Source organism: Aristolochia californica, unplaced genomic scaffold (genome assembly GCF_029961685.1).
Source record: "Aristolochia californica isolate CCGP_79_NKW_82.1479 unplaced genomic scaffold, dmAriCali1.0.hap1 SCAF_6, whole genome shotgun sequence".
Lineage (NCBI taxonomy): Eukaryota > Viridiplantae > Streptophyta > Magnoliopsida > Piperales > Aristolochiaceae > Aristolochia > Aristolochia californica.
Window position 1 is genome coordinate 33,324,201 of NW_027182257.1, and position 13,591 is coordinate 33,337,791.

Consider the following 13,591-nt stretch of genomic DNA (forward strand, 5'->3'; position numbering starts at 1 on the left):
ACAAGTACAATTTGAAAATTTATCACAAAAATTATATGATATTGTTGGGGGAAGAAGCTCCAACCCACAGGATGGGGGGAGGAGCCCTACGCCCAGACAGGGGCATCCATATGTTGGGCGCACAGAGCCCCCAGCGATAGGGGGAAATTTTGGTCTCGGGGGAAGGACAATTCCCAGGTACACTAAATTGGAATTTAAAATTTTTAATGGGACAGAGGACCCATTGATATGGCTTTACAGGTGTGAGAAATTTTTTTCGCACCAACGAACAACGGACAGTGATAAAGTGGCTTTGGCTGCCTTCCATATGCTACACAAAGCACAACTATGGGGCCATCAGGTTGAATTGAAATATCCCGACTTAGATTGGCATTAATTTAAAGATTTGTGTTCCATTCGGTTTGGGCCTCCAACTGAAAACAATCCCCTGGGGGACTTGGTGTTGTTACGTCAAATGAGCACGGTGGAACAATACCAAAAAGCCTTCCAAGAGAAACTAGCCAGGGCCAGCAAGGTAGTCAAAGTGGATCAGCAGGCCAGTTTTTTTACAATGGGCTTGACAGAGGCCCTCTGCCGGGAAGTGGAGCTCCTGGCTCCAACCGATTTGGCTAGAGCGATGAACTTGGCAAGAGCACTTGAAGCCAAGCAAAATTTTTTGGCACACTGACTCCCATGGCAGGGAGGAAGATAGTCTGCTGGCAACCCCCACACAACACCACCATGGCGCAATTCAGCCCCTCCCAGCGCTCTTTCGGTGCCCAAACCAAGTCCATCTCAACCGAAATTCATAAGGAAATTGAATAGGGCAGAAATTGGAGACAGAAGGTCTCGTGGCTTATGCTATAATTTTGATGAAAAATATACCTTCGGTCATCAATATCAGAAATTGTTTTGGTTAGAAGTGGATACTGATGAGGAGGAAACTTTTGAATGCACAGAGCCATTGGAAGAAGAGAAGGAACCGGAGATTTCCCTACAAGCCATTACCGGCTTACATTCCACCAAAACTATGCAGTTGTGTGCTCTCGTAAATGATCAACCACTTCTCAGTCTGGTTGACTTGGGGAGTACCCACAATTTCATTAGCTTCAATACTGCTCAGCAATTGCAACTTCCAGTGCAGACTCGTCTAACAGCCTCAATGTTAGTGGCTAATGGTGAGAAAGGCAGTGTTGTATTCCCTTGAGGGCCATCAGTTTCATGCAGAATTTCTCATAATTCCTCTAGCCGGTTTCAACATGGTTCTCGGGATTAAATGGCTACAGACTTTGGGTCCCATTTTGTGGGATTTCGCAGCCTTGACTATGAGATTTGAGATGGCCGGCCATCAATACACTTTTCAGGGCAGCAAGACTGAACGCACTCCTCACTTGCATGTACTACAACAGCAGCTCCCCTCGGTGACTAACTTAGAAAAATTATTGGGGGATTATTAGGATGTCTTTCAGGAGCCAACATGCCTTCCACCCTTGCAACATTGTGACCACAGAATTTCACTGAAAACTGGTTTTGAGGTAGTAGTTGTAAGGCCCTATCGATATCCCCATCTCCAGAAAGATGAGATAGAAAAGCAATGCAAGCAGATGCTGAAGCAAGGCCTAATCCGTAGAAGCACCTCCCCATTCTCTTCACCGGTCTTGTTAGTAAAGAAACAAGACAACACTTGGAGATTTTGCGTGGAATATATGGAATGGAACGCCAAAACTATCAAAGACAAGATCCCTAATCCAATTGTAGATGAGTTATTGGATGAACTTCATGGAGCTCAAATCTTCACCAAACTCAATTTGCGCTCAGGCTACCATCAGGTCCGTATGTATTCAGCAGATATTCACAAAAAAGCATTCCAGACACACCATGGCCATTTTGAATTTCTGGTCATGCCCTTCGGTCTATCCAACGCTCCGTCAACATTTCAGGCCTTAATGAACAAGGTATTCATTAGCTATCTCCGGAAATTTGTGTTAGTTTTTTTTTTCTGATATCTTGGCTTACAGCAAGTCATGGCCTCAACATTTAGAGCATCTACATATGGTTTCCAACTGATCTGCGCTCATAGACTTTATTTGAAGAGAACCAAGTGTACTTTTGGGCAGCAACAGGTGGCTCATTTGGGCCACATTATTACAGTGTCAGGGGTCACAGTGGACCCTGACAAAATTACAGCAGCAACACAATGGCCTCCTCCACAACATGTCTCAGCCTTGCGGGGTTTTTTGGGCTTAGCCGGCTATTACAGGAAATTCATTTTGAACTATGCGGCACTAGCAGCACCCTTATATAACCTATTGCGTCGCAATGCCTTTGTTTGGAATGAGGACACCACCGCAGCATTCCACACTCTGAAAACAACCCTTGCCTCAGTGCCGGTCTTACAATTGCCAAATTTTGAAGAGCTTTTCGTAGTTGAATGTGATGCATCAGGAGGGGGTATCGGCGCAATACTCCAGTAGTCCAACCACCCTATTGCTAATTTCACTCGGCAACTCACCATTAAGCAACACAAGTTACCAGCGTATGAATGCGAACTGATTGGCTTGGCAAAGGCAGTCCGTCACTGGAGACCTTATCTATGGGGCTGATATTTTCTCATCCACATAGACCATTACAGCTTGAAATATTTGCTTGATCAATGTATTTCTACATCTCCTTAGCAAAAGTGGATTAGTAAATTGCTCAGATTCGACTTTTCAATAGAACACAAGGCGAGTAAATTGAATGCCGCGGCCGATGCTCTATCTTGCAGGTTCGAAGACTCCCCCCAATTATCTGCCATCAGTCACTCAACTCCAGTCTTATTGGAATCCATCAAAGACACCCACCGAACCACCCTGGAATTGCAGAAATTAAGGCAGCAAATTTCTGATGAAATTTTGGGCCCTGATTGGGTTGTGCATAACGATCTTATTCAATATTAGCACCGCATCTATCTGCCACAGTCTTCTCCTCTCATTGTGCAGGTCGTAGCAGCATACCATGATAGCTATCATAAAGGGATTCAAAAGACCCTACTTTGGATACGCAGAGAATTTTATTGGGATGGTTTGAAATCCTCCATTATAGCCTATGTAGCCGCTTGACAGGTGTGTCAGAGAAACAAAGTGGTGCATTTATCACTGGCCGGGGTACTGCAACCACTGCAGCTTCCTACATAGTATGGGCCGACTTGTCTATGGATTTTATTGAGGGTCTTCCAAAGTCTTTTGGGAAATCAGCTATTTTGGTGGTTGTGGACTGTTTCTCTAAATACGGTCATTTCATCCCCATGGAGCATCCATACACGGCAGCATCAGTAGCCCAAGTCTTCTTCACACACATTGTTCGCCTCCACAGCATTCCGGAGTCTATTGTCAGTGATTGGGATGTTGTTTTTACAAGTCAATTTTGGCTGGATATTTTTAATCTCTGCGGCACCAAACTGATTTTTTCTTCAGCCTATCACCCTCAATCTGATGGTCAGACTGAAGTGCTCAACTGCACCATTGCCATGTATTTACGGTGCTTGGTAGGTGATCGATCGAAGAGGTGGGTGGATTGTATTCCATGGGCAAAGTACTCCTACAACACTTCCTTCCACACCGCATTGAAGGACACCCAATTTTGGATAGTGTATGGCAGGGACCCTCCACGTCTCCTTTCCTATGATCATGGCTCCACCCGAGTCGAAGTAGTTGATCAAGCTCTCTTGGATAGAGATCAGTTATTGCAAATTATTCGCCAGAGACTCAGCCAAGCCCAAGCATGTATGAAAACCTATTATGATCAAGGGCGCAAGGACATTCACTGTAACACAGGTGATTTTGTTTGGCTCTAACTCCAGCATTACCGCCAAGCTTTGGTGGCAGGCAGCAGGCACAAGCTCTCCAACAAATATTTTGGACCATTCCAGATTTCTCAAAAGATTGGAGACATCGCATATAGGCTCCAATTGCCCCTTGATGCCTGGATACATGACGTCTTCCATGTGTTCCTCCTCAAGCCTTTCAAAGGCAGTGTCCCTCTGCTCCCTCTGGTCCTACCGCCCATGGACGATGGTCAACTCTCTCTTAAGCCATATAAAATATTGTAGGCTCATTATAATGCCCAGTGCCGAGAGGTGTTGGTTCAATGGTCTCACAGTGATGCCACCTCGGCCACATGGGAGGACCTCAAAGTCTTCCAACAAGTCTACCCCACATTCGAGCTTGCGGACAACCTCATTTTCTAGGAGGTGAATCATGTTGTGGACTCGATAGCGGAACGAGTAGCCCAGAGGCGAAGAGGACGAGTCGACTCAGTGACTTAGTAGAGAGGTGACGTGCTTTGGTAGTTTATATTCCTTAAGTTATTAATGTAAGGCCCAAGGGAAATTTTGTAATAATTTTCAACTCTGGAACTCGAGCCCGTGTTTATGAGGCTGGCTAGTTTGAATGAAGGAAAATAAAAGATTACGGGATCAGCGTTCTCCCAAAGGAACCAGGGTCGGCGTTCCCCAGGAACCCAAGGTGAATACTTCCTTCGACGAGTCTTAATCCCCTTCTTCCGTTTCGATTTCTCCTCTCCTGCACACTTTCATTATGTATTCACCCTCATCGGCAACCATAGGTCGTCCAGAGAAAAGTCGGAAACCAGATTCAAGCTCGGAAGTTCCAGAAAACCTCTCCCATCGTAGGATAACTCGGTCCATGGTCAAAGACCACAACACTGTCCATGGTCTGCTACTCAATGTTGTTAAACACAGCTAGGAGTTCAGGAGTTTGTTGATTTTTTTCCCAAAGAGAATCCAGCAACAAGAATCGTGGTTGACTGATGGCATTGAGTTGGGGCTCGGATATCTCTCTGTGTGATAATGCATCAGCCCCTTTCTTGAGTTGGCCTGGATTATATTCCACCTGAAAATTGAACCCCATCAATTAACTGAGCCAATGCTATTGACGTGAAGTGGTAATGCGTTGCTCCAAAAGTTATTTCAAACTATAGTGGTCGGTGCGGACGAGGAAGTGGTGACCTCAAAGATAAGGCCTCCAATGCTGAATGGCTTTAGCTAAGCCAATAAGTTCACGTTCATATGATGCTAATTTGTGATGGTGTTTTGCAAGGTGTTGGCTGTAATATGCAATTGGATGGCCTTGTTGTTGTAAAACCACGCCCATGCCGCCCTCAGAAGCATCACATTCTATAATAAATAGATCCTCAAAATTTGGAAGTTGGAGCACCGAAGTTGTGGCTAATGTGTGATTGAGCTGAGGAAAGGAGGAGGTCGTGGCATCAGACCAAATGAAGGAATTCCGTTTAAGTAAACTCGTCAGAGGAGCTGCTATCTGGCCATAATCGCGGATGAACTTGTGATTGTATCCTAATAATCCCCCTTAAGGCAGTTGCTGATTGTGGAGTGGACCAGTCAACAACGACCTAGATTTTAGTACTGTCTGCCTGAACGCATGATGCGAATAGGACATGGCCCAAATAGGCGACCTCGGAGGTACCGAAAGAGCATTTGGACTGCTTGAGAAATAAATGATGGGTATGTAGGATGTTGAACACAGAGTGCGAATGCTGAATATGGTCTTCCCAGTTGTGGTTGCAGATCAAAATATCATCAAAGAAAACAAGTACATATTTCCATAAAAGTGGTCAAAATACCTCGTTCATAAGCGCCTGGAATGTGGAGGGGGCATTGGAGAGCCCAAATGGCATGACCAAAAACTCGAAGTGGCCATGATGGGTATGGAAGGCAGTCTTCTCCACATCTGTAGGGTGTACTTTGATCTGATGGTACCCGAAGTGTAAATCCAATTTAGTAAAGAATTTTGCGCCCTGTAGTTCATCCACCACTGGTATGGGAAATTTATCCTTGACTGTCTGTGCATTTAATTCTCTGTACTCACCACACAAACACCAAGTGTGGTCCTTTTTCTTTACTAATAACACTGGGGACGAAAAGGGAGACCTGCTGGACTTGATAATGCCTTGCTCCAACATTTGTTGGTATTGCCTTTCTATTTCATCTTTCTATAAATATGGGTAACGGTATGGCCTCATCACTACTGGCTCAGTGCCCATCTTGAGATGAATCCGATGGTCACAGGCTCTGATAGGAGGAAGTGACTGTGGCTTCATAAATAAATCCAAAAATTCTATAATTAGAGAGATTAACTTACAACTGTTGGAGTCTACCACATGTATTTGCTGGAGTGTGCAAGGGGAGGGTGCATGATTCTCATGAAGGGTGATGGGTTGCTGGTCAGAATTAAAACTCATAGTTAAGGACATGAAATCCCATAAAATTGGACCCAACTGTTGCAACCATTTAATACCCAATACCAAATCAAACCCAGCAAGGGGAACGACCAAGAAATCTGCAATAAAGTGGTTGCCTTCAATAACAAACTGAACTGTTGAACATAACCCAACACTGGAAATATTTTTGTTAAGCACCTAGCCAATACTACCCAAAAGACCGGCCTGTTAGGAGCAGAAGGCATAAGTAATTAACCCCAGGACTATAACATTACACCCCGCCCTCCCGAGCCGACGACCACGACGGCCTTAACATAGCAACGGGGACCGGGTCAGGAGCCCATAATCCCTTACGGCGCCCCGCCAAGGATGTGCCGTCCACCTATGCACACATGGACTCGAAGTCGGGACATAGCACCTGCTTTGATACCAAATGTTAAGCACCTAGCCTATACTACCCAAAAGACTGGTCTGTTAGGAGCGGAAGGCATAGGTACTTAACCCCAGGACCATAAAAATTTTCCCCATTAGCTACCGAGACCGAAATGCCAAAAATTTGCTGAATTGGCAATCCCAATTGTTGTGTTGCTGGTTGCTTGAGAAAGTTGTGGGTGCTGCCTGAGTCTACTAGTGCAAGTAACATGAGGTTTTGTATGCCAGTGTGGACTTGCATAGTGTTGGTGTTGTGTAACCCTATCATGGCATGAATGGAAATTGCTGGTTCTTCCACCTCGGTGTCTTCCTCTCCCACTGGTTGTGGGTTATCTTCTAGATCCTCCATCTCTAACCAAAACAGCCAGTTACATAAGTGCGTCGACAGGTATTTTTCATCACAATTAAAACAGAGCCCTTGTGCCCTTCTCTGGTCCATTTATGATTTAGAAAGACGTTCAATATATTGTGCGGGTAGTATGGACTTGGGTGCCTCTGAGTGATGGGAGGGAGGTGGTCCTTGGCGCAGAGGGGAGTTATTGGTTTTTGGGGCTCAAGTGGCCACTCGGCCTGGCTAGGGGGGTCTACACCCTAGAGATTCTTTCAGAACTCTTTGCTTGGTATCTAGTGTACGTGCCAAATTCATAGCATGTGCTGAGGATGGGGGGTCATGTAATTCTACTTCTAGGGGAAGTGTCTCTACTAAGCCAATAGTAAACAAATTAACATAATGAGTTGGTCTCACATACGTACTGGTTCGTGCCAGCCATTCCTGGAATAGTTTTTGATAAAATTCAATGGAACTTGTTTGTTTGAGGTTGACCAAATCTTCCAAAGGATTATCGTGGGCTGGTGGACCAAACCTTAACATGCAATAATCTTTAAAAATCTCCCAATCATACACATGGTGCTCAGAATTAAATTGATGATACCACAGTTGCGCTTCATCGAGCAAGTGGAAGGTAGTTAAAGGAACCCTGTCCTTGGGCTGGGTTCTTTGATTCCAAAAGAATAGGTCACATCGGTGCAACCATATCAGAGGTTCAAAGGACCCATCATACATTGGGAAATCAAGTTTGGTATACCTGGGCACGGTGGAATGGTTGTTGCGGTGAGTCTCCCCTGGAATTGGATGAGCTGGGCGCAGAGGAGGCTTGGGGGTGGATGAATTGGTGGCTGATCGGAAGGTCTATTGGAACTTCCCAGCAGAGGAGCATCCTGTGGAATCCATTCACTCATGCGTAGATTAATTTGGAGAATAGCCTCTTTAATTTCTTGCATTTTGTTTCAGATTGCTGCATTGTCATTACGAAGTGCTTGTGATTCAATCTGAACCTCTTCAATTGCATTGCGCAAATCTGTTGGAGAGGATGAGTTGCCGATGATGGTCCTGTCTGATACCAAGTTGTTAAGCTCCCTCACTATGGATCGAGTCACTCGGCGATCCTCTCTAGGTTCCAGATTAGCCTGCGTTGTTGAGGAGGTTTTAGGATTCTTAGAACGACTTATTGCTGTGAGATAATCAGCTTTCGAAGGAAGCTCAACCTTGGACCTCGTCAGAGAGAGAATCTGACCTCATTAAACTAATTTCTGATTAATGCTTACCTTCATTCAGAATCCCGTCATCCTTATAAAAGAGGATTATGGATGTCAATTATAAACCAAGGCCACGCAATGGCCCATCAAAATTAAAGCAAATTATATCTAACCCTGCTACTTACATAAACCTGTAAATGACAAAATTTAACTCCTACGTCTAACAGTAACTCTAGATGCTATGGAGTCCATAACAAGAAGAATTTCATGTCACACTTGGAGACAATAGTAAAAGTACCATCAACGGAGTTGGAAAAACAGGTAGCCCTTACTCTTTCATATTAGATGTCTATTAGGTAGAAGGGTTGATGCATGTGTTACTAAGAATTTGACAATTTTTTTGATAAGGGTAATGTATGTTTATTTTAAAAAGACAAAAGCATAATAAAGAATGAAAATAATGAAATTCTGCTAGAGGGTCATATGAATAAAAATCTCTATGTTGTGAAAATAATTGGTTTACCTTTTACAAGTGCAATATGTTTTGGTGCAAACATAGATGAGTCTTGGTTATGGCATATATAGGAACAAATTCCTAAAACAAATTGGCAAAGAAAAACTTAGTGAGGGGACTACCAAATCTACAGAAATTTTTTTTGTCTCTACATCAACCTCTTCAACTAATCCACATGAATTTAGTTGGTCCTACCCGTATGTTAAGCTGAAATGCAAAGTGTGTCACCCTATTAATTGTAGAAAACTATTCTAGGTTCACATGGATAGATATCCTAGCAAACAAGGATGATGCATTTCTAGCCTTTGTCAAATTATATTAAAAAATACAAAATGAAGAAGGTTGTAGGATTGTCAAAATTAGGAGTGACCATTGTTGGCCCAAGTGGCTTCTCAAGAGAGGTGGGGGGGGGGGGGGGGGGGGGGGGGGCGCGGAGAGTATGATTTGAGAATATCAAATTAAAATTAATTGTATGTGTAATAAACAAATTATGCATAAAACCAATTCAATATAAATCAAAACATGCACACACCAAAGGAGACTGTTGAATTTATGGAAAAGCCATTACAGGGTAGGGGGATTACATAAAAGCCATCTTATAATAATCTTAGAGATGTGGGCATTCCTTGATCGTGTGGGCTTGAGCTTATCTTCCAACACTCCCCCTCAAGCTGGGGGTGAGAGAACAACATGAACTCCCACCTTGCTGCAAATGATGTATAGAATATTTTTGTATAAAATGGCACATCTTGCAATATGCCTTCATCTTCCAACATTCCCCCTCACGCTGTTGCATCCTTCATTGAGGCCCTGCGGCATTATATAAGTGAGAGTAAAAATCACTCTTAGTCGGTAAGCCATTGCTTCATACTCTTGTCCTAATGCTAGATGTAGGGCACACTCCGTCTTCTATCGGTAGTGTGTCTATCAGCATTGCTCTGAAGTGTCCACCACCTTGTCCCTCCATAGGACAACGGCTCTCAAGTGGTAGGAGACATAAAAGCCATTACAAGGGGGGGGGGGGGGGGGGGGGGGGGGGGGGGGGGGGTGTGGGGCTTACATAGAAATAATAATAAGTTCCTCCGTCATGAACTTCCAACTACAAATAATTTTGATTGTTTTGACAGGGATGAAGTTCCTCCGTTATGGACTCCCTACCACAAATAATTTTGATCTTTTTGACGGGGTAAAATAAATGATGCCATGAGGCTACCTCTTCTTCAATAGTAATGTCCCCAAAGAGACATAATAGCTGCGGCTGAATATAACACGACCATCTTCCAACACATACAACACGAACCAAATAATAAACTTTGTAAAAAAACCCATGAAATAATCCGATATAAAAATTTCTTCTTAGATGCACAAGCTTCATATTTTGTGCTCCATTTTTTTTGAATATTTTGGTCACATAAAATTATTCACAACATATGAAATAAAATATCTCCTTCTTGTACTTCTTCTACTTCTCCCCCTCAAGCTGGGAGGTAATGGCAGTGATCCCTGCTTGAATCAAATATCATAAATGTAGCAATAAGCCAAAATAATAGAGATGTATAAATATGCCCCCACACCAAGGATAAGTGAGATATTTTTCTGATATATAAACTCAATTAGTTACGCAAAACAATCAGATTTTCAATGTAATAGAATACCAGCATGACCTTTGATTCTTCCAATTCAAATATATCTTTCAATATAGATAAGATTGACATGAAATTTTTTCCTTATAAAAGTATAATTAAATACCTTTCATCCAAGTATAACTTAGCTTCATAAAACATAATTTTTAGAAGATAAATTATCTGATATTTCGGTCTCTGTCCTCTAGCCGAACTTAATACTGTTTCTCCTGTTTTTTCCAGAATGACCATTGACTCTTCAAAGATCAATATATCCTTATAAAAAGATCATACTGAGAATTAATTGAATAGATAAGAAAATAAACTTACGTATATTTATTTTGATATATAATTCTCCATATAAATTCTTTCTCTTAATAGCATAAAATACCTCGAAATATTGAAGATTTCTGCTTCTGGTTGAACCTCTTTTTCAATCTGACCTTTGCTGCTTCAAATATCGATTTCTCTTTATAGATTACTCAGATAAAAAAATTGGTTGAATAGGTAAAAGAATAGACTTACATATATTTCTCCAAATAAAGTCTAGATCTTGATAACAACAAATACCTCAGAATCTGAAGATTACTGCTGCTGCTCGAACCTTTTTGCAATCTGACCTTTGCTCATTCAACTATCGATATTTCTTTGTAGATAACTCCGATTGGAACAAATATGTTTTATTTGGAAAGTAGACTCAAATATATTTCCGTCAATATATAGTTTACAATATAAAAAACTACTTATAGAGGTAAAAAAATGCAAATACAACTATGGGTGTAGGGATTGAAAAAAATAACTACGAACCTAGACTTAGGGTTTATGGTTTAGAGAAAAGGACCACATTACCTCCGTGAGTTGACCGAGTCAACTCACAGAACCTGCTCTGATACCATGTTGAATTTAAGGAAAAGTGAAATATTTCATTAACATCAATAACTTGTTGTAATCAGAGTACGAACCTCTATTTATAATAGAGGAAGCTAGTAGAGTCCAATTACAATAAAACTACCCTTGTCCCAATTACACCCATAATCTATTACTTAAAGATAAGTCCTAACATAATTAAATAACTCAATATGGATAAAAGACAAATATAACTCATACTAAAACTCTTCTTTGACATGACCATAAGATAAGATACTTTTGTGAGTCCTTCTTGATCTTCTAACTGATGTGATAAGGATGCCAGCTCATGGTAATCATTGTGGGTCCTACTTCTTATGGGTTTGGGCTCATATTGTGGGTCTTCCTTGGTCGTGTGGCCCATCTTATAATAATCTTAGATATTTGGGCCTTCCTTGGTCGTGGGGGCTTGCGTTTATCTTCCAACGGAGAGAAACGAATTTTTCTTATCGATGTTCCCCTATTGGTACTTACCGCCCAAGAACCTTTTCGTGGGAAATTTCACTACTTAAAATGCTCTAATAGCTTGAATTACACAAAGAGATTTGGCTCTCTTTAAGCCATGAGTGGCTCAATACATGCTTTTTGTAATGCTAATCTCTCCAAGAAATTGCTGCTAGATTATAGCTCTAGCTGGCCCTTTCTCTCTAGATTCTTTAGGTTCTAGATGAGCCTTTCAAAATTTAAATAAAAATAAAGGAAAAACATACATCCTTACTTGGAGAGATCCTTCTCCTTTGAGAGACCCAAACTTCCCCTTCCTTAGCCGCACAATGTGAAGTGATTGAAGGAGCTTGACTATATGAATGCAAGGATGGAATGGAAAAAGATGTGGAATTTTAAAGAATATGACACATTCTTTCACTCTATATCACTTTTGAGAGATTTTGAAAGATTTAAAGTAAAGACTTCAAGTAATTTCCAATAAATTCTTGATAAACGATTTTTGGGGGTATTTATAACTTCCCCAACTCAAATTAGCCGTTATTTGCCCATTTGAAAAAAAATGGTACTTTGATTGATCGATCATTGTAAAGAGATTGATTGATCAATCGATCATAATGGCTACTTTTTTTTGTTAAACAATACCCTTCCCCAGGTTGAGGACATGGGTCACTATCTCCATGATGAGCCTCTATGCCATGGTGAGGTCCTTGATTCTAACCTTTGAACTTCCGATAGTTTGACCAAACTCTGAAAGTATCACATCCTGGATGTTTTACGGCAGATCTGAATGGAGGTCTGTTGGCCTGCTCTCCTTCACATAATGGTTCGTGCCCTTGAAGGATGTACCAAGTAAGGTATTCAAGTCCATTTACTGAATAATTATGGCTGACTTTTTGACATACGAAGAGAGCTTGAGGTTGTGAGGCCTAAGATCCTCTACCTCAAGATTGGCATAAAATAATTTGGCGAGTAGAGGTTACACCGACTTCATCTCTCTTCAAAATACCTCGGTATGGTCCAAAAAGGTCCTCAAATCCTTCTATTTCTTTCTTATAGAAGGATACATAAACCTTTGTAGGCTCAACAATTTAGGGGTGAAAGTAAAAAAATACCTGCCTCTTTGCTGCCACTTGCGAAAATACTCTCTCCAATTGGGCATTTCTTTGCACATGTTACTCTCTCCAATTGGGCATATCTTAGCACGTCTTCTTCTTGACCATAAAGTTCATCCTAAAGATGGTGAAAAGCTCATTTTCGAGGAGGTTTTACCAAAAGTGAGGGTTTTAACCTTGGATTGGAAAGGGAATCGCTAAAAAATCGAAAGAGGATGGAGGAATTAGAGCTCTGGTGCTTTGATAAACCAAAGGAAAGGGTTTTGCAATTATTTTGAATAAAGAGTGTTGGATTTAGTATCCCATGATGTTTAACATGAAAGAACCAAATTAGTTGAAGAAGAAACCAATTAGTGAGAGATAGAGAGAAGAGAGAGGAGTGAAAGGAAGAAGAGGAAGGGGAGGAAGGGGAGGAGTAGTCAACTAAGAGAAAAAGGAAGTGAAAGAGGGAAGGAGGATTAGAGTTAAGTGATGTGACTAATCCTCCCCCTTAACATCTATTTATAATATTGAATATTTTTAAAATATGGGACCAACCATGAGGACGTGGGACACCAAGAAGAGTCCTCACCCAAGCAAGCACGAGTTAAGAAATTAAGAAGCACAAGCTGAATTGAGTTAGGAGACTTGAAGATCAAGTGGGACCCACAAATATCTCACGAGTTGTCAACCATATCAAGATGAGCTGGAAGATCATGAGGGACCCACAAGAATAAGTCCACGAGCTGGCCTTTGTTATGGTCCCTAGCCATGGATCTAGTAACTCAGCGAGGTATAGATGAATCCAGCACGTTAAGAGGGTT

The 13,591-nt window shown here is 41.7% G+C and overlaps 1 protein-coding gene across 1 annotated transcript; it reads left to right on the forward strand.

The window, feature by feature from the left end:
• Positions 1 to 1,685: 1,685 nt before the first annotated feature.
• LOC137935328 (uncharacterized mitochondrial protein AtMg00860-like) lies at positions 1,686 to 2,453 on the forward strand. Its single transcript, XM_068780000.1, has 2 exons — positions 1,686 to 1,934; positions 1,998 to 2,453. The coding sequence occupies exons 1-2, from the start codon at positions 1,686 to 1,688 to the stop codon at positions 2,451 to 2,453; spliced, it is 705 nt and encodes a 234-aa protein (XP_068636101.1).
• The last annotated feature ends 11,138 nt before the right edge of the window (positions 2,454 to 13,591 follow it).

Coding starts and splice junctions, on each gene's coding strand:
- LOC137935328 (XM_068780000.1), top strand. CDS start 1,686: ATGGAATGGAACGCCAAAACTATCAAAGACAAGATCCCTAATCCAATT. Junction 1,935..1,997: donor TTCAGGCCTTAATGAACAAG/GTATTCATTAGC, acceptor CTTGGCTTACAG/CAAGTCATGGCCTCAACATT.